Source organism: Larus michahellis, chromosome 1, assembly GCF_964199755.1.
Source record: "Larus michahellis chromosome 1, bLarMic1.1, whole genome shotgun sequence".
In the NCBI taxonomy this organism is placed as follows: domain Eukaryota; kingdom Metazoa; phylum Chordata; class Aves; order Charadriiformes; family Laridae; genus Larus; species Larus michahellis.
The window spans coordinates 92,141,940-92,165,302 of record NC_133896.1 but is presented as its reverse complement, the minus strand read 5'-3'; the positions used below and the strand labels follow the sequence as shown (position 1 = coordinate 92,165,302).

Genomic DNA, 23,363 nt, shown 5'->3' with positions numbered 1-23,363 from the left:
CCCTTTTTTCCCATTCAGGGAGGAGGGTGCATGTTCTCATCCTGCCAGGTCCAGGAGAAGAGGAAGTTTGCTCAGACACCCATCCGAAAGCCTGTCTGTCTGTCACACAAGACGACACTGATGAAGACAAGTTGGGTAACACCGTCTGTTGAAAGCTCAAGCCTGAGAACCTCCACTGGCATGTCCCACCAGAAGTTGCCCATGTGAATGGCTGTCCCATCCCACCCTGCCACCGTGGCTGAAAAATGTCCTGGAAAGCATGAGCCAATGTGGCATTTGCTGAACCATCCGGTAGAGAAGCAGCAGCAGTGGGGACAGGAGCAAAGAGTGTATCAGCTCTGTGGTGGGATTTCCATTGGAAAAGTTGTCTGATGGGCAGGGAACCCACCCAGTGAGGGGCCTGATCCTTCACCCCCGCTCTGCTCACACCCCCGGCAGAGCTCCGCCCGGCCATGGCCCCAGCGGAGGAGCGTTTATTTCCTCCCCACAGAGGAGGGAGGTGATACCAGGGGAAAAGAAATAGTTCTTCCCCACCCTGTTTCAGTCTTCTCACCATGCCCTCCCTACCAGCACAGGAGGTCCATTCAGTATGCAGTATCTGGCTGCTGTTCAATTTAGGGTTATATTTACCAAACGTACCAAGGGATGCTGGCAAGGGGGGTAGGAGGGTAGGTTGTTGTTGTTGGTGGTTTTCCAAGGAATCTGGATGTTTAAACTGGTGGGGGGAGGGAAATTTAGCTAAAGACCTGAAGTCTCACCAGGGGGGTTTCCCAAAGGCTGGATGTCTCACAGAGGTGCCACCCGCCGCGGACAGGCCGCAGCCTTTTAGTGGAGGCAGCTTTTTATGGCAACTCTTGCTTTTAGCTCTTCCCCCCCCCACCCCGCTTCCATCGTTTCTAGCAGACCGCGGGTCGGGAGGCGCTCCGCCAAGCCCGCGCAGCCGGGCCCGCCCGCTCTGTCGTACCAAACGCTAAACATCCCCGCCCCGGCCCAGCCGCGTCCCCGGGGCCATCCCCGCCTCCCGCCCCCGCGGGCCTGACCAGGGGCCGGCCGGTCCCGCCCGCCGCCTCCCGCTTCGGAAGGCCCAAACGCAGGTTGGAGCCCCAGGCCCGGCCCCGGCCCCGCCCCGCCAGCAGGCCCTGCCCCGCCTGAGCGGGAAGACGGGAGCGGCGCGGCTGGGAGCGGCACGGAGCGGCTGCCACCATGTTGTGCGGGGGCACCTCGGCGGCGCGGCCCGCCACCGACGAGACGCAGCAGATAGCGGACGAGGTGAGTTGGGCCCCGCCGCGCGGCGCCGGGGGGGAAGTTCCGTGAGGGGACCGCCGGACCCCACAAGGGCCTGGCGGCGGGGCGCTGGGCGCACCCGGGGCGGGGCAGGGCGGTGCGGCGGGTCTCCCGGGGCTTCTCCCGCCGGGCCTGTTGGCGGTCGGAGCCTGCCGGCTTGGGCGGGCGGCAGCCGGCTTTGCCTGCGGGCCGGGCCGCCGGGGGGACGCATGCACAGGCCGTAGGTTTGAGCGCAGCGCCGGGGACCCGTCCCGGTGCAGAGGGTGGCTGAGGGCCTGGGGGTGGCCGTCGCTCTACACAGCCGAGGGGGCAGGCGCCGTTCCTCCCCCCTCAGCTTAAAAGGGGGAAAACTGACAGGCCGCGGAAGCGCGGTGAGCGGTCGCTGGTTCTCTGGAGCCCTGCCTGCGCCTGCTTGGCCCTGCGTAGTTATTGACTCCCGGCAGAGCAGGTTCGGGATTTTAAAAGAGAGATTTAGAGAGGTCAGGGGCGGCCACGGTGCGTCCAGCTCTGTCCCTGGCTCTGCAGGTGATGTGCTGCCTGTCGGCGCAGGGCCACCAGGCAACCCATCTACATCCCAGCCGCAAAGGGTCCGTTTTCTTCTTGAGCCTGGTGAAGGAGCACAAGTAGTTCTTAAAAGGGTTTTTAACTGAGAGAGCTTAGATTTAGATTAGATATTAGGAAGAAATACTTTACTGTGAGGGTGGTGAGACACTGGAACAGGTTGCCCAGAGAAGCTGTGGATGCCCCATCCCTGGAAGTGTTCAAGGCCAGGCTGGATGGGGCTTTGAGCAGCCTGGTCTAGTGGGAGGTGTCCCTGCCCAGGGCAGGGGGGTTGGAACTAGGTGATCTTTAAGGTCCCTTCTGACCCAAACCATTCTATGATTCTACACTAAAGACTAAACCTTGTAGCCAGGTTTTTTGTTTTGGGTTGGGTTTTCTGCTGTTCTCCGAAGGAGAACTCAGCTCACTGCCAACTCCAAATCCTGATACTACTTGCAGTAACTTAAATTATTGCCCATGTTAGTGGAGCGCATGATTTTGCTCTAAAAATGGCTATGTACCACTACGCTCTTCTTTCAAAGCACGAGATCTTTCTGTCATCGACCTCAGGTTCCTTCTGCGTTTTGGTTTTATCAGCTAGGGTGTGTCAAGCCAGTGAAGAAAGATGAAGGACAAGCTCCAGCTTCTTAGGCTTTTTGTCATTGTCTAGATTTGTTCCCCAAGCTGCAGCAGTTTCTAAACATGTACAAAGCACCCAAAGGCAGAGCAGTCGTTGAAATTAACAGTTAGCTTGTAGAATCTGATGATTTTGCATTTAAAAAAAAAAAAAAAATGTGGATCTCCTAAGCACTAAACTGAGTTTGCAGTAATGACTACATTACTGAGAATTGCTGAGAGTCACAATTACTGTTTTGATCCAAAAAGACTACACGTCATGTTAAAGATAACGTGAGTTTGCAATTAATGTTGCACGTGGACTGAAAACGAGATTTGTTTAAAATCCTGAATTTCCATTCCATGGCAGACTGCAGTGGTTTTTGGTAGTCCAAATATAAAATGAAGAGTAAAAACAAAACCCATTTGGATTCAGACATGAGTGGAATTAACTAAAAATCTGGCATTTTCATTTAAATCACCTAGATATTTCAAAGATTGTCCAGCTTATTTTGACTGCCAGCTTAAATTACTTTATTTTATGTAATATACATGGAAAAACCCAAAACTGAAATTGGCCCGTGCAGTCATATTTGTATCTGGATATAGACTGTGAAGGAAACATCAGTTTTCTTAAATCAAGGTAAACTTCTAAAATTACTTTGTTTGCTTAAAATCAAATCTTTGTGGAGATTTGTTAGAGCCTGCCAGGTTGCTTGCTATAAATACAGTTTCTGTTCCTGCTTTTCCAGTTCTTGCTTCCATTGTATTGTTTCGTAAGAATCATAGCAGTGACCGAACGTTGTTGAGATTCACAAGTACTGCCCAGAGCAGGTACAGCATGAGACAGAGCAGGACAGCTTCCCTCCGACGGTGTCTCTGGCATAGAAGTCCCATAGGAACTGGCTCTCCATGGCAAGGATTTCCACCCCGGCCTGTTCAGCCCTTGGCTTCTCGCTGGCAGCTGTGGCAGAGATTGGTCAGGCTGATTTTGAACCATCTGCTTGTTAGTAAGTGCTCTGTGAGTAAGCAAACAGGCCATGCAGAACAGTGAAGAGCTTTTGGGGCATGATAATTTTGAGCCCCGTGATTGAATCTCAGATTGTTTGGGTGGGAAGGGACTGTACCACCTGGCGAGCACAGGGTCAACCACCCCAGGCTGCTCCCGGCTTTGTCCAGTCAAGTCTTGAAAACCTCCGAGGGTGGAAACTGTAGTTTCTCTGGGCAGCCTGCTGTACTGCAGGAGCGCCCTCAGAGAAAAAGATTTTCCTCACATCCAGTCTGAACCTCCAATTTCCATTTATGACCATTGGGTATCATTCTTCTGTCCCAATGTAAAGAGCCTGGCTTCTTGTAGGTACTGGAAAGTTTTCCTCAAAGCCTTCTCTTCTCCAGGCTGAGCAAGCTCATTTTCTTCCTCCTCTCACAGCACGAGCGCTCCGGCCGTATGACCTCTTGGTGGCCCTCTACTGAGCTCTCTACAATTTATTGACATCTTTCTTGTATTGGGGGCCCAAAACTAGACACGGTATTCCAAATGCTAATGACAGTGATCATGAACGAGCAGGGTGGGCTGATACCAGGTATTTCAGAGAGTCTCTCTCTCTCTGGGCTCTCCCTCTCCACGCTGAATCAGGATGCCCATTTGTCATCTGTGCTGTCACATCATGTGCTGTGACAAATGCTGCGGTAACACCCTGACAAGCTGGCAGCTGCCTGTGACTCTGAGCTGTCCACAGTCATGGAGACCAGTGTTCAGCTTCCTGGTGGAAGTACAAGATGTGCTGAGCCAGGGCGATTTCGAGACCTGTGAAACCCACCTTGCACAACGCCTAGGGATTGCTAAGGGAGCACGGGACGGGACAGGGTCAGTGGGATGTTTATGTCTGCCCTCTCCCCCACTTCTTAAAATTTCTAATAGTAGCTCTAGTGATGGAAAATGAAATCATTTGCTCCATTCTCTGACTCAGGGTAAGGAGAGGAGGAAGGACTGAATCGCTGTACTTTCTGGGGCTGTGCCCTTCCTTGCATCTCAGAATGCAAAGTTGTTCAGGGCACTTTGATTTCCGTATGGCAAAAAAAATACATACAAAAGTGTTGGACTAGATGATCGTTGAAGGTCCCTTCCAACTGAAATATGAGAGATGATGTACAATATGGTCATGGCCCCCAGGAACAGGATGGTCACGGATCAGCTGTCTGGGAAAGGCACCAGAGTTTGGTCCTGCACCTTCTTGGTGCTGGAGAGGTGGGAGAACATAGCGTGTTGCAGGAATTGTTCCTATTCCTACTTCACCTAAAGCACCTGAGCAGTGGCAAATAGGCACTTGTTTTCCCCTAAGGAAGCAGGTGGGGTTCGGGCAGGGTAGCAAATGTCTTCATTCCCCTTGAATTTAGGAAGAAGGGGAAATACACCATATCGCTGGAAAGAGAAAATCTACTCCCTGGTGGTAGTGTTGCTCTGGGAGTGGAGAAGGGGCTACATAATGATGCAGTGGAGGAGGTAAGGCCGCCTGGGTAGGACAGAGCTTACAGCGAGGACTCCCAAGACTAATTCATATTGCCCTTGTAAACAAAGCCTGAAATCTGCTTTCGTAGCCAAGAATTCTAGCCACAATGTTCTAGAGAGTCAAGTGTGGGAAATAAGAGCTGCAACTCGTATGAGTTCATGCCTCCCTGTGGGGTATTGGGCAAGTTATTCTGACTGCATGAGCAGTGGTTTTACACTCTGGAAGTTGGCATGGTAACTCAGAAGCCTTTATGGTTCAGTTATTTTTTGGAAAATATTTGCAGTTTGAAAACATTCTAGATTCCAGCAGACATGCTGGAAGAACTGTCAAGTAAGTGTTGTAAAACCTCAGACTTGGGTAGTTTGCTTTCGAAGCTCCATTTTTGGATGTCTGTCTGTCTGTTCTGTGATGCTGGGTCTGTAATAACTTGTTTTGAACTTGAGAAGGGAGCTAATGCTGAAGACATTCCTTTTTCGTGTTGTAAGAATGATGTATTTTAAAAACTTCTATTTAAAAAAGCCTATAGTCTTGTGCATGTAGATACCGAACACCTTCACATTTATTTTTAAATATACAGGACAGAAAGGGAAGCTGAGACGTCAGTAGAGGAACTCATTTGTCAAAATAAATCTTTTTAGAATACCCACACAGTTCTCTGTTGGAGGCTCCAGACTTGGTGTCAGTCTGCAGCGACTGAATCATACCGCTGTCTTGGCTTTGCTGCCTGTCTAGAATTCTGGTCTTACTTTAACACAAAACTTAACATTATTCATTTTGATCTTCTCGTAACTTGGAAAAGCAGGAACTCTGTCTCTGGGAATTCAGCAGCAGTGACCTGATAGTGTGGGCCGTAAGTCCTAAATACTTGAATCTTGCATCAGTCTTGAATAACCTATTGTTTCCTTAAGGTGAAACCTCAGATAGAAGAAAAAGAAGGGAAAACATTTGATGTCTTCACTGCAGTGGAGTTTAAAACTCAGGTGGTTGCTGGAACAAACTACTTCATCAAGGTAGAGGACACTTATTTTTTTAAAAAAATTTGTACATATAATATTTGGAATGGTGGGTTTTTTTCTTTACTTACCTACAGAGGGATGCTTAGGATTTGGCTTTAATGAGAAGAAAATCTGTACATTAAAAATAAACAAATAAATCCACACCCTGCTCCTCCCAGCTGCTCTCCCTGCCTGTCTATAAATGGAGATAACAGTACTTCTCTATTTTCATGACTTCCACTTTTCAGTTACTTTGTGAAGCTTGGTCTTGGGGGTAATTACACATCTGTGATGTTGAGCACTAACATTGCATTATGTGAAGTCAAGATGTGTAAAGATACAGTAAAGTATCAAACCTGCTCTGACTCTGCCTGTAGTGATGCCAGACACAAAAAGCAAGCAACAGTGATCAAAGCATTTAAGTGCTTGTTGTGCCAGATAAGATTAGAGCATTTTGCATGTGTGTAATATATTAATCACTTCTCTGCAACTCCAGTTCCCTACCCGTAAATTCCCTATCTATCTCAGGCACTCAGGGAGTACTAACAAGCATGGAAAGATGAGGTGATATTTCCATGAAGTCAAGACCCCCAGTCTGGTTTAAAACCTTTTGAGGTGATGGTTTTTCTTACCACCCGTCCTCTTCTTCATCCTCAAAACATGCCAGTCTACACCATCCCTCCTGCTGAAGGCTGCTGTTACTCCGTGGAACTCACTGGTTTTCATGCTTTGCAGGTCCATGTTGGCAATGATGAGTTCATGCACCTGCGGGTGTTCAGAAGCCTTCCTCACGAGAATAAGCCGCTGAGTCTCCACAGTTACCAGAGCAGCAAGACTAAGCATGATGAACTGGCTTTTTTCTAGCACACTTACCTTGTGCATTTTCCTAATGGTTTCTTGTATGCATTTTCTATAGGCTGCAAAATGTTGATTGCTGTGCCAACAAAGGAAAAAAGGAAGTGTCTTTTTTTTAAACTTAATGCTGGAAAAAACCAATTTCTTTTATGGCATCCCCTTCCTGTGCAATATCTAAATTTTAGAGTTACACAGCTCTCCTTTTGCCTACGCTAATGCAAACCCAAGTAGCTGCACTGACTTCAGTGCAACTTAACGGGAATACTGTGGCTGAGTCCTGTTTGTGGACTTCCTTGTTCTGGAAATTGAAAGGGGAGTGACACTAGCACTCATGTATTTACAGCAAGGACCAAGAGGAAAACCAGAATCTTTTCTGTGCTCTTTCGCAACTCTGAATGTATGTGTACTATGTATTTTATTGGCAAAGACCTGAAGAGAGACTTGAGCTGAAGAAATTTGGAAGGCAGGAGAAAGAGGAGGATTATAGTCTTTTGAAACAACCATTCCCTTGCAATCGTGTTTATCCTCTTGCAGCAGTAGGATATAATGTCCAGTAGAGGGTGTATGAGTTAAAAAATAAAAAACCCCCAACTTGATTGTTTTCTCAGTCCTAAGGAAAAGTCCTGGAAAGGAACTTAAGTGGGACAAGCATTTCTGCACTAATAAATATTTCTCTTGAATTGAGATGGCATACTTGACTGGTGTTTCACAGACTCTCTTTACTTGTTTTCAGTATTGGTTATTATCTTGCTCAGAGGGTTTTTTTTCCATGAGTGTTTTTCATATGCCAGGTAACCTTATGTTTGTTCTGTGTTTTAATTAGAAATACGTTAAACTGGTGAAGGATATGAAAGGCTACAAGAAAGGCTTCTGCAGGTATATCAGCAGCAAAAGAACACTAAGGAAAACGTGGGTCCTCAGTGCTCAGTGGAGCAGGGCACCTGCTGACAGAGGACACCGAAGAAGCTGAGGCACTCAATGCTGCCTTTGTCTCGGCCTTTACTGGTAGGACTTGCCTTCAGGAATTCAAGGTCCTTTGGGAAGAGAAGCTGAAAGGGGTGTACTCTGCCTTACACCTGTAGTGCTTCAGGTGGCAGAAACAGCCTTCTGTAGTATTTCAGAGCCTACTCAAGTGTTAGCCAGGCAGCAGATGTACACATGACACACAGCAGATCAACAAACAGCTTTCCAAACATTTTATTTTTATGCAGTTACGGATGCAACTTCAGAAGTGAGGTGCCATTCCTCATCGTCTCTCAGAAGTAGGTCAGAGGATCGTCTTTGGTTTTGCCAGTCTGATAACCATCAAGTCTGGGACCTTGATTCTCATGAGGAAGGCTCTGAAACACCCTTAAGTGGACATACTCGGCATCAGAAACTTGGACCTAGAAACCAAAATGGTGGGAGAGTGAGGATCATGTGTGAAGCGGGTTCAAACAGAAGGATGCTCTTTACATACCTCTTTGCTCAGGAGCTTAATTTGAGGTGTCTCTCCATTTTTACTTCAACAACTCTTAAGCCTAGTCTGGATAGTAACTGGTAGCAGAAGCTGTCTACACCTGAAGAGAACTGATTGGAAAACGAGAAGGACTTCTTGGGTGTGGAAGTACCAGAAGGCACAAAAGGAGAAAGGGTTTGATGGCATCCTATTATAGGTCATCAGGATCCCAGCACATCAGCTTACAGCTTCTCAGGACACTCAAGGATAGGAGACAAGAGACAGTGAGTAAATCTTAATGACTCAGGGGTGAGGCAGAGATGCAGAGAGAGTGTCAGGTCCTAGAAGGTACAGAAAGATCTATCCAAAACCAGCACATTGTCCAAAGAAGCAATGACAACCTGAAAGGCAGGATCCCTTGTCTTCAGAATTATGGCAAACACATCAGTGCCTGAACAGACATCTTAACCCATCCTGGTGCCTGCGGGAGTGAATGAGAGTGGCTGAAACACTTTTATAAACTCACCTTCCCCTCCAGAAAGTCCTCACGTAAAGACTCGTTACAGAGTTGTGTGTAATTTTGTACATACAGACTCAAGCACAACAGGTGCTAAACTCTCACTGTTTGAGGGATATAGTATTAAGGGAAAATTTAACGCCTTAGACTCTCAGAGGTTTTTACGTGCTTTCTGGTGGCTGCGACGGGGCACCATGTTTGCTGTTGGTAAAATATTAATGATGTGGAAAATTCTGACGTATAAAAGAATGACTCTTGTGACGGAGCTCATTCCACTTAGTGCTATGATGAATAGGTGTTTCCTGTCACTTGCAAGACTGGGAAAGTAGAGACAAATCATCAGTTTTCAGTGTTCTGAATGGATTTCTTCCAATTTCGATAACGTGTCAGTCTTCATTTCCCAGTAGTTGGGCCATGAGGCTGAGCCAGACAGCAGGCAAGTATCTGACTTTGCCTGGGTCAGCCACAGGGTGGCACCAGGGGAAGAAATGCAACTGAGCGTGACTTGCGGCTTTCCTGCAGCCTGCCTCTAAATCGCTCCTCTCCGTTACTCACTACCTTGCCCACAAAGTGAAAGCACCTCTCCCAGGAGCAAGGGAGGGATGAACATGGTTCATGTAAGACTCAGACTTGCCATATAATAGGTAGTTTGTCGGAACAATCCCCTGGTGCCCACAGAGCGGAAATTACTGTTCAGAGTTGTTTTAAGGAAGGACCTGAGAAAGAAGCGGCTTTGGCAGTGTCTGTCCTTCCTGGGATCAACTAAATATGAGAAGCGTGGAGCAAATGCTCCTAATGTCTCTCTGCAGAATTGCTATCCCCCAAAACCTACCTGCCAATTTCTTTAATAAGATTCTGACCCTTGTCAAGGGAGCATGTCTGACCAGGCTTATGGGTAAGGTTTTCTAGTCGAGGATGAACGGTGCTACCAGAGGGCTCCAAATTAAGCATTACCCATCTTTCCTCCACAACAGAAAAAGGGGTTTTTAAAATACAGAAAGTACTAGAAGGTAGGCGCTACCAGAAACAAAACCAAACATCAACATTTGGTTTGGCAGAACCAAAACATCAACATATGCACTTGCACGCAAAACTAGGAAAAGGCTGAGGTACTTAATGCCTTCTTTGCCTCAATCTTTAATAGTAGGACCAGTTGTTCCCTGAGTACCCAGACCCCTGAGCTAGAAGACAGTCAGGGAGCAGGATGAAGCCCCCATAATCAAAGGGGAAATGTTGAGTGACCTGATACAGCACTTGGACACACACAAGTCTATTGGGCTGGATGGGATCCACCCAAGGTACTGAGGGAGCCAGTGGAAGTGCTCACCAAGCCACCCTCCATCATTTATCATCAGTCCTGGCTAACCGGAGAGGTCCCAGTTGACTGGAGGTTAGCAAATGTGACACTCATCCACAGAAAGGGCCAGAAGGAGGATCTGGGGAACTACAGGCCTGTCAGTCTGACCTCAGTGTTGGGGAAGATCATGGAACAGATCATCCTGAGTGCCATTACGCGGCACATGCAGGACAACCAGGTGATCAGGCCCAGTCAGCACGGGTTCATGAAAGGCAGGTCCTGCTTGATAAACCTGATTGCCTTCTATTATGAGGTGACCTGCTTAGAGGAAGAGAGAGAGGCTGTGGATGTTGTCTACCTGGACCGCAGTAAAGCCTTTGACACCGTTTCCCACAGCATTCTCCTGGAGAAACTGGCTGCTCATGGCCTGGACAGGTGTACTTTTTGCTGGGTTAAAAACTGGATGGCCAGGCCCAAAGAGTTGTGGTGAATGGAGTTACATCTAGTTGGCGGCTGGTCACAAGTGGTGTTCCCCAGGGCTTGGTACTGGAGCTGGTTCTGCTTAATATCTTTATCAATGATCTGGACGAGGGGATTGAGTGTATCCTCAGTAAGTCTTCAGACAATACCAAGTTGGGTGAGGGTGTCGATCTGCTTGAGGGAAGGAAGGCTCTACAGAGGGATCTGGAGAGGCTGGATCAATGGGCTGAGGCCAGTGGTATAAGGAAGGCCAAGTGCCGGGTCCTGCACTTGGGTCACAACAACCCCTTGCAGCCCTACAGGCTTGGGGAAGAGTGGCTGGAGAGCTGCCCGGCAGAAAGGGACCTGGGGGTGTTGGTCAACAGCCAGCTGAACATGAGCCAGCAGTGTGCCCAGGTGGCCAAGAAGGCCAACAGCATCCTGGCTTGTATCAGCAATAGTGTGGCCAGCAGGACTAGGGAAGTGATTGCCGCCCTGTACTCAGCACTGGTGAGGCCCCACATCAAATACTGTGTTCAGTTTTGGGCCCGTCACTACAAGAAAGACATTGAGATGCTGCAGCGTGTCCGGAGAAGAGCAACAAAGCTGCTGAGGGGTGACATGGTTCTTAGGGACATGGTTTAGTGGTGGTTTCAGCAATGTTAGGTTAATGGCTGGACTTGATGATCTTAAAGGTCCCTCCCAACCCAGACAATTCTATGATTCTAAGTTATCATTCACATCTGAAGAAGCACAGGGCATGTTTTAGAAGTTGGGGTTTTTTTATATTTCTGTTCTACACTAGTGCCAAAAAGGAATTTTGTAAGCATCTGGAGGTAGTCCCTAACTCTGCTAGTCACATTAGGTGGTTTTCTACTACATCTGCTTCTCTTTCTTGCTAGAAGCCACTGCACGAGTCACCTAGAGTGTTTAACTACAAAGCACTCCCTCCTATAATATATACAAACCTTTATAAAGTAGTTTATCCCAGCAACCACCTGAGTCCTGTATATTATGGCATTAAAGGTGCCATATCTTCTGTTTTCCTTGCTTTCAAATTGAGGCTTCACCTGTAAAGAGAAAGGGAAAAATGGTTGGCAGGTTCATATTTTAAGCTTTTCTTTCACACCTACCACTCCAATTTTTACCTCTTCAGATACACACCCTTAATGAAATAAACCCAGAACCCCCCCCCAAAACAATTCAATTTACACCAAAACCTCCAGCCCTCTTTCCTAGCATTGCCTCCGGCATTCTTTCAAATCCTAGGTGATGTCCCCCTGCCCCGAAAGCTGTCCAGCTAAACTCTCTCCTGCTTGGTACAGGGAAACGACTCCCCGCTGCCCTTTTAATTCTTTGTCGAAGGAGACAGGAACGAAGCCCCGCTCTCTACCAGGGTACACCCCACGTCAACCACACTGTTACATAGCAGGGCAAGACAGCCCCCCTCGCCTGGAACACCCACACCCATGCCGGTCAGCCTGGGAGGCTGGGGACCCCTCTTGTGTTTCACAGCCTCAGAGCTGCACTCGATCTCTTTAACGTTTTTCTTTAAGGACTTGCAATAAACACGGTTATTTGAGAGTATCGAGACAACCACCTGATGAAGTAGTTCCTGAAAGTTATTCTAGTGCTGGTAGAAGCCCCGCAGCTAAAGATGTAATTCAAACTAAATACTTCCTTAAACACCTAGAACCATGTAACGTACGAGCAAGTCTGACAGTTACAAAGGTACAGGACTAAACTACGTACTTCCATCCCCCAAAATGAAAGTACGACCTGTAGATTGTGAGCCAGAATCAAGTCCAGAGCTGCAGAAACATCATCAGTCCTTCACTACGTAGCAGCTGCAGGAAATGCAGTTCCAGAAGAAACAATGGTCCGTGCTGACAGCATTCACACTCACAGCTCAGGTAGATGTAGAAAACGTACAGAAAATGTGGGGCTGCTTTTAAGTTCGGCAGCAATTACAGTGCTACTGTCCTCTCGGAGGTGAAATGTTCCTATAATTACTAGGTTGAAAGGGCAGGGGGTAGAGATGGAGGCAGCTGTGAGCAGCAGTGGAAGGCTGGCCAGGTGTCTGAGGCATCACGATTTATGTACCAGTGTAATAGTGTTTTACTACAGTCATTTGCATCTGATGACATGAATTGCCTACAGAAAGGCAATGTAACCCGGAAACTTATTTCTGACATCTAGAAAGCAGAAACGATGTTTTGCAGGCTGGGTGACAGCCACTCCTCTGCACACACAGCCTGAACCGACGGCCCGATGCAGGGCAGAGGCATTCCAGAAGTCAGGCAGAGCAGCGCAGCGTCACTCGGCAGCCTGTTCTGGCACATAAATGCTTCTCATCACCCACCCGTTTTGCAGGAATGCACAGAATTAATTGGCTTCCTCAGCACATCCACCTACAGATGGCTGCCGCTCCCATGGCATTCCTGCCTAGCACAGACAGGTCCCAGAAAGTACCTGAGGAACATCCCAAGAGCAGACAGACCTTGGCCATCCCAAGGGCTGCAGATGCTCTTCACAGCTTCATTCCAGTCATACGAGTTGCTTCTCTGCTTAGCAATGCATAAAATCCCACAGAATTGCATCATCAAAGGGTGACACCGCTATCTGGCTGGAAGCAGAGCCGGATTGCCCCAGTGTAAGCTGCGTCTCCACAAGAATATTTTCCATAGAGAACCAACTACAGCAAAGCCTCTGCAGCGGAGCATGAGCTTTTTCAAAGGAAAAGGAGCAGGGAGAGTTCTCTCTCTCTTGTGCCCAGCACAAGGCAAAAATTTCACCATGCAGCAAATAAAGAGCGAAGAATAATGTGTTTTCATTTCCCTGAAGGTACTGAGAATGGAAGAATACCAAAATTAAGATCAGTCCTCTTCAGGAATCAAACAGAAAATCTGTACATTTCAGACTCATATTCACATGCAGTTTACATTTCAGGTTCCATATTTGCCCTGTACATGGTGAGCACTAGCTCGGCCTGAAACGAGCATTCCCATCATTTTAAGCCCATGCTTGCTCACTGAGAGCTCAGCACTGTGGTTTCATCGCTGACGCACAATGCGATAGGGCAGGTTCTTTCGATCGCCCGTGAACACAGCCTAGCATTAAAAACACGGCTTGGTATCTGGCGCGCTACGCTGTCAGCAGCGTTTAAAGGAGGCCCTTCAGGGAGCGCTGCGTCACGGCAGGCACCGTGGGGTGCATCAGTTTGGTTGGACTCGATCATCTTAAAGGTCTTTCCCAACCTAAATGATGCTACTGTGATTCACAGAGTCATTAGGCAAATTTCACAGCCCCCCAGCTGGCAGGAATCATCCCCTTCCCTCTCTTACACAAGGAAACAAGGACTGCAAATACGCAAAGATGCCGCAAGTCCTTGTCCAGGCTCTCCCCTCCGTAGGTAAAAGGGAATTTCTGAGCTCTGCAAGTGCTGCTCCTTCAGCCACTTGTGCCAGCACAGGAGGGACAGCGATACCACTCCGGAGTAATTCAATCACTGTCCCCCAACTCATTTTTTGATAATCCTTCTCTCTTTCTGTTCTGCAGCAACATTATCTCCCCCCTGACTAACCCGTTATCACATACTCCAGCCCTCCCCCACGTACACGTGCCGAACTCTGGCAACCCCCACGGTGACTGGCCAAGAAAGCCCTACAATGGAAGAAGGCTCAGAGGAGCTGGGCAAGGGCGATGAGCAGAAAATAACGCAGGGTGTGACTGACCACAGCTTTTGCAAAGAAGCTGACTTTATCTCAACACAAAGGGGAACAGAGGGTGTTTGTATTAGATAAACAGGTATGTCAGCTGAGTGGATCCACTGGTGGCGTAACTCCCTGAGTTCATTAAAAGAAGGTGAACGCCTCCCTGAGTAAGACAGACCAGCACGGGGGGAGTGAATACGTGGTTCTGCCCAACACGGACTGCAAAACCTAAATAACAAACAAAAGAATTTCAAAGAAAACAGCAGGCTTGAGCTGGCTCCAACCCACATACTCCTTCTTGGTGACTGACGGTGCCCACCATCACGACGGTGAGCACATTATAGAGACCAGTAATGGAGGTCACATTGGTATTGTGATTGAACTGTGTATTGCAATTGCTTTATCTTCCTAAGAGTAACTTACATCTATATTGTGTTACCAGCACATTTGTATCACTCTGCTAAATCAGAAACCTCATGTAACATCAAATATCTTCCAAGAAGTAAATACGCTATTAACCGTTATACCCTCCATGGACTGGACTCTGACACCAGCCCACACAGCCTATTTACAGATCTCTCCTGGTGGCTCTGCCCCTCCGCACGCAGAGCCCAGCTCACCTTCGTCTGGCTTCATCATTGCCTGGTCTTAGCCTGCAAGCTCGCAGGAGCTGCGGAATGGTGCCGGGGCAAACTCTGTCCTCAGTGGCACAGCAAAGGATGGAGCTGGGAGCCCTGCACACACAGGAGCGTGCAGCAGTGTTGGCCAACGTGTTCAGCACAACTACTTCCTTCTTTTGTTTCCTCAAGGAGGGCATAAGTTACGCTTTGTGTGGTTGCCAAAGGGGAAAAGCTCACCTTTCAGAGCTGGGAGGATGAAGGAGACTGGCTGGGAGGGTGGGAACACAAGATGGGAGACAAAAAAAGGACCTTTCCCATGCCATGTTGTTCCCCCTCCGGCTCCTCAGGATGCACTTCACGCTCTTTTAAGAGCTGCTGCACTGCAGAGCGTTAGAGCACCTCCAGAGGTGTTGCTCACATAGCTGCTTCCAGGACAGGACCGCTGCCTGGAACCACCCACCAGGGCAACTGGACTCACCCTGCCTGCCGTGTGCCAGCCTCTCCCTGCCCCACTGGCGCAACATCAGCTCCTGCATCAAGCTGTGACTCTAGAAAACACTAGATGCCAGCACAGAACATGCCGTTTGTCCACAGCCTTGTCCTCTAGGTATCTTTTTTTAGTGCACATGACCACGGGGTTTCTCCTATCCATGTCCTTCACTGAAGAATTAATTCTACCAGGCACAATCTTTTCCCCTCCAATTCACGACCTTTCACTTAAAATGAGCGACCTCAGTGCTGGAATAGTAAGAATCAGATGAGACAGAGAAGTGGTTTGTCTTGGGCTTACCAGTACACTGCCTATGCAGAATGCTGAGGAAATACTTACTGGCAATCAGGGGACTCCCGTGTTCACCATCAGCTTCTTCAGTTTAAACACTGGTTCACTATCACCACCTGCTCTCCCAGCCTTTACGCAAGCTTCAGGATTCGGCCCTTTGCACACAGAGACTTCATCTTTAGAGAGGTCGCAACTCACCTCGTTAGCGATACGCTGGACTTCGGGAGTAGCAGGCTCAGGCTCAGTTAAGCCCCCAGGCATCATAGTGGCAGGAAACTTCTCTGGAACGCTGAGTGCTTCTGAAGAGGGAAGTTCAGCACAGTCTGAGCAGAGTCACCAGGCACCTCATATATATACATATACATGTGTCATGGAATCATGTGACATGTAACATGTGGAACCTACCATTACTGAACTGGAGGAGGAAAGAAATGGGGAAAATGGGGGAAAAAGCGATGTAAAACACTGATAATATTACTACTAGCCGAGAAAAAAACTTTAACATCTTAAGTGCATGTAGTCTCCATGCCAATAAGAAAAGCAAACAGCCTCCAGCCACCCACATCTTAGAACAGTTGGTTTGGGCTGAAACGAGAACCTCTTGCCTCTCCACCCATGTGCAGATGACTCCTCTGTGCACTGAGGAGGAAATGGATCAAAGTCACACCCAGTATTTCCCAACACTATTCAAAATCAGAAAAAAGCATGCAGTAATTTCCTTGGTGCAGGTTCAGGATGAAATTGTGCTGTCTCAATATGCTTCCAAGTGGGAAGCAGAAGCAGCTTGCATTTTACTTTCAGGGACTTTACTTCCCTCTGCCTGACCAGAAAGGTGCCAAGGTAAACACCAGACCCAGAAGAGGAAAAAATTAAATCCTAGGTTCAGGTAAATAACTGCAAGTAAGTTATTTCTGCTTCTTTCCTACCAATCCTAGAGTTGCATCCAGGCAATTACAATAACAAATGAATACGCAGTGCCATTTACATTTTTATTGCAACTCCAGTGCCAATTTCCTGGAAGACAAGGTACAATCCCTCTCACTACAGTAGTTGTGCGCGCACAAGAGCTGTTCTAATTTCAAGGTTTCTTATATTTCACACACTGCTGAAATATGTAATGTGCAGAATATATAGTCAGAAGTATTCATTTTGCAGTTACAGTCACAGACGCATGACATACACAGTCATATTCATGACCAGAATGAATGTGCAAAGCTCAAAACACACACAACAGACTACAGAAAGGCTACCAACTGTCAGCAGCCCTACCTGGTAAGGGAGAGACAAGACTCAACATCACAGAAAAAATACTTGCCTTCGGTATTCCTGCCATCCCCCTCTCCAGCAAACGGGGAGGAATGTTGCCCCAGAGCTAGGACAGAGAAACAGCAGCAGACCAGGCAATTTTTTGGTCCCTAGGGCTGGGAACATGGAAGGGGGTGAAATGCGAATATGAGCTGCACACAGGCAACGGGCATTTCTGCTGGAATCAGCACGGGGAATTCACTAGAAACAAGCCTGTTCATGGCCACAGCAGCGGTGACTGTGTAACACAGACCTACCAGCGGCCTAACCAGCCTACCGACCCTCGTCACGGATGACAAGGGATGCAACAGCTGGTAAACAAGTACTTCATATCTAACTTCAGGGCCTGTTCTTGATACAAAGGACCTGAGATTGTGAAACTGGGGCTGTTAAGGGCCCTAAACTCAACAGTACACATACACATCAAGATAACGGCATGCTACTGATAAGGTCGTTGTTGCGGGATTTCCCACCCTCCAACAGCCATGCAGCACCAGTGCTAAGCCAGGATGTTTTATGAACTTCTCCACTCACCAGGACGCAGATCTCACTAACTCCCTTGCAATAGGATGCTGATAAGATCTCCCCACTACTGTCTGGTCCTGTATAAGCAAATTTAAGACATAGAAGCTACAGTCAGTAAAAACACCAATACAGTAACAAAACAAAGCAAACAAAAAAACCCCACACCAAACCAAAGCCCCAGGGTTATGTATTTATGAGTTATTTTTAAACCAGAAATGAAGTCAGCTCTGTAGAAATGACTGTGAAAGCTAAGTCAGTAGGTCAGTCTTATGGTTTCCCAGTGACAAGACACGTAATTGTGCCTGGGTGAAATGACACGTGGTCAGCACCATTTGAAGAGCTACCCGCCCTGATTTCAAAAGGTTTCTGACACTGGACATCAACTAGGATTAATACAAAACCTGAACCTCAGCAGCACAAGGGTATCGTATCCCAGCCTATGCTGAGCCTATGGTACCAGTAAAGAGCCTTTTCCCCTCACTCTGCTTCACGGCAACCAAATTCTGTCTTTAAAATAATTCTGCAAAGAGATTACCTCTTTCATCAGTCTGGCGTGCTTACAGGCTGCAGAAGACAACAACACTCAGTGCCAGAAAAAACACACCTCTTTATTTCATAGAAGGAAATTAGAAGCATAGACGTGAGAGGACATTCCAAGGAACAAGGATCTGCCCACCTGTATTCACCATTTCCAAGCAATGGGAAAGCCCCCCAGTAGAGGGGAAAGCCATCTGCAGGACATCCAGACCCTGCATGGGGCCATCAGTTGGGCTTCTTGTTCAAGTGCCTTTACCCGCAGGAATAAAGGTACAATCAGGAAGAGGATGAAATCCTGGTATTTCTGGGGTCCATTATTTTATTCACAGATGACGGCAAGCAGCCCAGTAATTTTGTGACTACCTCAGCAGTAAACTTGAAGCAGATCAAATCACAGACTAGGCACAATCTGAGAATGGACAGGGATCACTAGACACAGAGGTTTTACCTGCCTGCCTTTAGTATGGCCCACAGCTCTTACCAATGCCATTTACATACCATCACAAAAACTCCCACTCGACAGACGCATCTTAAGTACTCAAAAAATAGCAAAACCATTTTCTCCTTCCCCAGGCCCCAAAGCGTGGCACGCAATTCCAGGTGCTCACCTTAATCTTCCACCAACTTCAACAGCAACATTCAAACAGCCCCTGATCCACGTGATTTGCCATGTACGGTAAGAGATAGCCCTCTGTGCTGTCCTGGGTTGAGCGACACAGGACTCATTTCTCTTCTAATGCTGGGGAAAACTCTGCTTTTGGAAGACTCTAGTGTCTGAATTTGTGAAAATACTTCCTTTATACCCAGCTAGGTTATGCGCGATTCAAGGTCTCAGTGTTTTCAAGCATTGCCACGTGCAGGGATGAGGAGGAGCGAGGCCTGGGCATTGACCCAGGCTGGCCAACAGGATTATTTCATACAATGAACAACACATTCGATATAAATTAGAAAGTTTGCTGCGTAGTGTCTCTCTCCCTCGATGGCGGCAGCCCAGAGAAACTCCTTGCCCCGCTGCCGGACCCCTGAGCCCTTCCCTTCCTCCCGAAGCCGCAGCGCTCGCAGCGTCCGACATTTGCTGTCCACGGCTGGGAGTGCACAGCTTCCCGCTGATGGAATTGGCTGAGTGTAATCCTCGTATATCTTATATTGGTATCGGGATTAATACTGGTTCTTTAGTATTATTGCTAATTATTTAGTCTTATCCTATTAAATCTATATATATTCCAACCCTCATGTTTCCTCATGTGGGGAGGGGTCGCTGGGTGATAGAATAATTGTCTAAATGACAACAAATTGTTGTGGGTTTTCTCAAACCATAACATGTGCTCACAGCAAACTAAATAGAGGAAGTCAACTTCTTAGTGCAACCTCCTGTATACAAGCCGCAAACACCCGAAGAGGGGATGTCTGGGACTTAGAAGTCTTCTGATGGTGTCAGAAGTTTTTCATACACACATCTGTATAAATCTAGTTGCTCGGCCTTATATTCAACTGAATAGTAGGGCTATGTTGGGGTTCAGGGTATTTTTTACATAGTTTTCTCATAACAAACGCTAAGATGGGCTACTGCAAAGAAAAAAATAATCTGCGCATGCATCACATCCATTTCACAGGTCATTTTTCACAGAATCTCCTTAAGCGAAGAAGTTTTCCCACAAGAGCTGAGCAAACATCTGGATGGACAGAGGAGGACAGTGATTAATTCTCATTACCACCTCTCGTTTCTACAGAAATACAACACAAGCTTAAATTTCCAGAGTATTGATGCCAACTCTATACACGCTGGCAGGAGTTTCTATCACACAACTGGCTTAAAAGGAGAATTTGTCCCCACAGTTGTAGATCCAAATAACTGTCAAACAGATGATGCTGCACAGATTTTTGCCACCTTTCAGCAACATAGGTAAGTTTCTCCAATCAATTCCCACCACGACATATGCACAGCTTTTAAGGCTATGAGAGTATACAGTCACTTCAGGGCTATAACTCAGTTCCAAAGGATTTGCAAGGTGAGATTTCTATTTTTAAGGCTCTGTTCAAGTTCAATGGTTCTTCAAGACTTATCACTAAGTAATAAAAACAGCTGGCCACCAAGCAGACCGTGTCATTTGACCGTCAGCCAATTAGAGCTAATAAAAAATAAAGGTATAATTACAGCAATCCTGCTGTACTTACCACAATTCTGTGGTTTTAATTGACACCACGTTCAATATTTAAAGAAAGTGGGACCTGATGAAATCCATCCGCAGGTCCCGAGACAACCAGCACGTGAAGTTGCTAATGTGCTTTCCATTATACCTCAAAAGATGTGGCAGTCTGGTGTCAATACTCGTATCCTCAGTGTCTGAACGAGATCCTGTAGCAAGGCACACTTGGTTACTTACTGCCTAGAGGACCGGGTCAGACAGAACTGTCAGGGAGATGCTGCCTTTGAGTCATGAGGTTGAGAAAGGACCCCCTTGCTTTCTGAACTCCCTCTTAGAGAGGAGTCCAGGTGTGGCTGGATCCAGTCCTAGTCCCAGACTTGGTCAAGGGATTATATCTAAAGGATTATACACAGGCAATCAATCCTTTATGTCACTTTAGCATGCTGTAAACCGCAAGAATCTGTTGCAGGAAGGAATCTCTCGGTCTCAAGAAGTAACCTTGAGAGGCATCCCTACTCAAGGGGAGATCCTGGCGTGCAGCCTGCTGCTGTGCAGGAGTGCTCAAAGGGCTCTTGGGCTGTTTGCTTTTTATGGGTATTTAAGGGAACCGCAAAGAATGCATTTTTTACACCTAGCGCTGCCACCCATGGGTGTGCAGCTGCTTACAAAGGAGCTCTTAAGTTTGCGATGTTTGGTACAGCAGCTCTGTTTTTTATGGGGTAAGATGATGCACTTACAGTCATATTTGTGTATCGACCCACTTACCAGCGTTGCTCAAGTTAGCCCTTGGCTATTGTGTTGCTATCTGTCTCCCTGAAACCGCTTTGTGCTGGATATAGCCATCATGACTATCGCAACGATTGGGTATATGGCGCATACCAAAGCATTGTGTATTGTTAGGACAAAAGCCGTGGCCTTATTGTTGATGGGGTCATAGGTAAAATTGACTAAATATCACCAGGACTGGAATTGCCTTTCAAATTCAAGTTGCATTATCCCAGATTACCTTTCGAATTTCAGTGAGTAAGGTGCCCTCTTCACCTTCTGTTAATAATAGCTGCTACCGTAGCTTGCACCCACAGTTGAGCTTGGATACAACTAAGAGCTAGAGCAACATTATTTTGGGCTGCATCAAGTCCATCCACAATCAATTGGTGGTGCCTTTCATTAGTTCTTCCCCACTGGGAATGAGACAGTTAACTATCTGATGACTCTATTTTGTCCCTCTTTCTGAACCTTTGAAATGAATTCTCTAGGTGAATTATATTTGAACTGACAAGATACCTGTGCATACCTGATCCTGTTGATTCTGGCCATAGTGTTGTATTTGGAAAGCCTAAATGCAACACCTCTGCAGTAAAACGGTAGTATCAAACATATCTCGGATAGTAAAGGGGAGACACTGAGGAGCTTGTCGATGTTGTGCAAGAGGTGGAATGGGGTCGGCTGTTCTTTCCAAGGCCGAATTCCAAATGCTCTTTCATTACATCCAAAGCTTAATAGAGAGAGGTGCAGATGAGGGCTGCCAAGGATAGCGCGTTGCCACTGATCGTCTTTGATAGCAGGTCTGAAACGGCAGCAGTTCAACGTGACTTTATGAACTACGTATGCAGGATGAGTGCTGCATCCCTGTCTCACAAATGTCACTGGATTTTGGGGCAGCCATTAGCACTGCCAAAGAAAGAAAACAGACTGATATGCCTGAGTAAACTGTAACGTCAGCTTGCTGACAATTCCTGTTGATTTTCCTTCCCTTCTGCACAACTCATGCATTCTGTGGAAAAATTCCCACATTCTTATGCTCTGACATCAAAGCCAGCAAACCCGGAAACATGGATTCCAACGAATGATTTCCACACAACATTAATGTCTTTAGTTTCACACCTGGAGTTTTCCCACAGTTATAAATTAAGCCTCCAGATCTTTGTACTCAGTGTATTTCCTAGGAATCAGAATCAAGGGTTCTCCAGAAGGGTAGTGCTGCCTTGTGGATCTTAACAGCATCCTGTTGCAAGGGAGTTAGTGAGATCTGCACCCTGGTGAGTGGAGAAGTTTATAAGTTGCATTATCCTGGATTACCTTTCAAATTTCAGTAAGTACGGTGCCCTCTTCACCTTCTCTTAATAATAGCTCCTACCATAGCTTGCATCCACAGTTGTGCTTGGATACAACTAAGAGCTAGAGCAACATTATTTTGGGCTGCACCAAGTGCATCCACAATCAATTGGTGGTGCCTTTCATTAGTTCTTTCCCACTGAGGCAGTATAGCTGTTAAGAGCCATTGGTAATTCCCAGTGCTAACCGAAAAGACCGTGATGGGTGTAAGCAGCATTGTTAGGGTTTGGAACACAAGCATGAACACAGCATTTCTGTTTGCCATCCTGCGGGGTGTTGCAAGAGAAAACAGAGACTTGTTTCGGCAACTCCTGTTAGGTTGTTAGGTAACTGCAGCTGTTTTCTGCAACTCCTGTTAGGTAGGCACACCATTTCCTGTTAGTGGGTTTTTGTGCAACTCCTTCTGAGGGAGCAGTCCCCTTCAGGATTGCTTCTAATAAATTAAATGGTCCTCTAGTTTGCACAGGTTGTCCCTGACAGATGTATTTTCTCAACTTATTTCACTGCTCAGACTAAAGATAAATGTCCCCTCTCCCATCCAGGTTGCCTTGGTTTGGTTTCTTTTAATGGGGTTGACCATCGGGGCCAGTTTGGGACAGGTTTCAGTAAGCAGCGTGTTCTGCGAGACCCCATCCTGCTCTAATAGGGTCACGGGGGTGCATTGGTCCCAGTCACCAATATGTTTTTAATTCATCAACTGGAGTTTTCACTGCCTTGTTATGTTCTAATTTCCACTCCCAGGATTTGCCTTTTGTAAGACAGGCATTTTGTAATGGACAGGAAATGACAGAAAATCTTCACATGCTTCCTCCAGTACCCTAAAGTTGCCATTAGTTGTTGGAACTCCTTCCTTGGTTGGGGCATTTGCAGCTCTTTGATTTTTCCTTAAGGTATCTGGAGGAATCGCAGCACTGCCCGCCATCCAACAAGCTCCAAAAAATTTTACTTCTTTGCTTGGTCCCTGGCCTTTTCCGGGTGGAATCCCAATTTCTGCTTTACTTAATGCTTGCCACACTGCTGCTGCCACTTCCCCCATCATCTCAGGGGAAGTTCCTACAATCAGAATATCATCTGTATATTGGTACAATTTCACATCTTGGGGGAGTGAGA

At 47.1% G+C, this 23,363-nt stretch overlaps 2 protein-coding genes across 4 annotated transcripts; one reads left to right on the top strand and one right to left on the bottom strand.

Moving 5' to 3' along the window:
- Positions 1–908: 908 nt before the first annotated feature.
- On the top strand, positions 909–7,483 carry LOC141745447 (cystatin-B-like). Its single transcript, XM_074593209.1, has 3 exons — positions 909–1,269; positions 5,858–5,959; positions 6,680–7,483. The coding sequence occupies exons 1-3, from the start codon at positions 1,204–1,206 to the stop codon at positions 6,806–6,808; spliced, it is 297 nt and encodes a 98-aa protein (XP_074449310.1). The 5' UTR covers positions 909–1,203; the 3' UTR covers positions 6,809–7,483.
- Positions 7,484–7,972: 489 nt separating this feature from the next.
- Positions 7,973–17,522, bottom strand: LOC141745450 (cystatin-A-like). 3 transcript variants are annotated; one of them, XM_074593224.1, is made up of 4 exons: positions 17,464–17,522; positions 15,823–15,923; positions 11,479–11,580; positions 7,973–8,184 (listed from the first exon to the last, which is right to left on the bottom strand). In XM_074593224.1, the coding sequence occupies exons 2-4, from the start codon at positions 15,886–15,888 to the stop codon at positions 8,056–8,058; spliced, it is 297 nt and encodes a 98-aa protein (XP_074449325.1). In that variant the 5' UTR covers positions 15,889–15,923; positions 17,464–17,522; the 3' UTR covers positions 7,973–8,055. The 3 variants fall into 3 exon arrangements, with proteins under 3 accessions (XP_074449325.1, XP_074449343.1, XP_074449333.1); XM_074593242.1 differs by lacking the exon at positions 17,464–17,522 and adding an exon at positions 16,030–16,129; XM_074593232.1 differs by lacking the exon at positions 17,464–17,522 and having other exon boundaries at positions 15,823–15,942.
- Positions 17,523–23,363: the final 5,841 nt, after the last annotated feature.

What these genes read in the sequence shown, in the direction of transcription:
- LOC141745447 (XM_074593209.1), top strand. Translation starts at nt 1,204, where the DNA reads ATGTTGTGCGGGGGCACCTCGGCGGCGCGGCCCGCCACCGACGAGACG. An exon ending in CGCAGCAGATAGCGGACGAG is followed by an intron (nt 1,270 to 5,857) that starts GTGAGTTGGGCC and finishes TGTTTCCTTAAG; the next exon opens with GTGAAACCTCAGATAGAAGA. An exon ending in GAACAAACTACTTCATCAAG is followed by an intron (nt 5,960 to 6,679) that starts GTAGAGGACACT and finishes CATGCTTTGCAG; the next exon opens with GTCCATGTTGGCAATGATGA.
- LOC141745450 (XM_074593242.1), bottom strand. Translation starts at nt 16,129, where the DNA reads ATGTTAAAGTTTTTTTCTCGGCTAGTAGTAATATTATCAGTGTTTTAC. An exon ending in CCTCCTCCAGTTCAGTAATG is followed by an intron (nt 15,924 to 16,029) that starts GTAGGTTCCACA and finishes TTCCCTCTTCAG; the next exon opens with AAGCACTCAGCGTTCCAGAG. An exon ending in TCCAGCGTATCGCTAACGAG is followed by an intron (nt 11,581 to 15,822) that starts GTGAGTTGCGAC and finishes TTCTCTTTACAG; the next exon opens with GTGAAGCCTCAATTTGAAAG.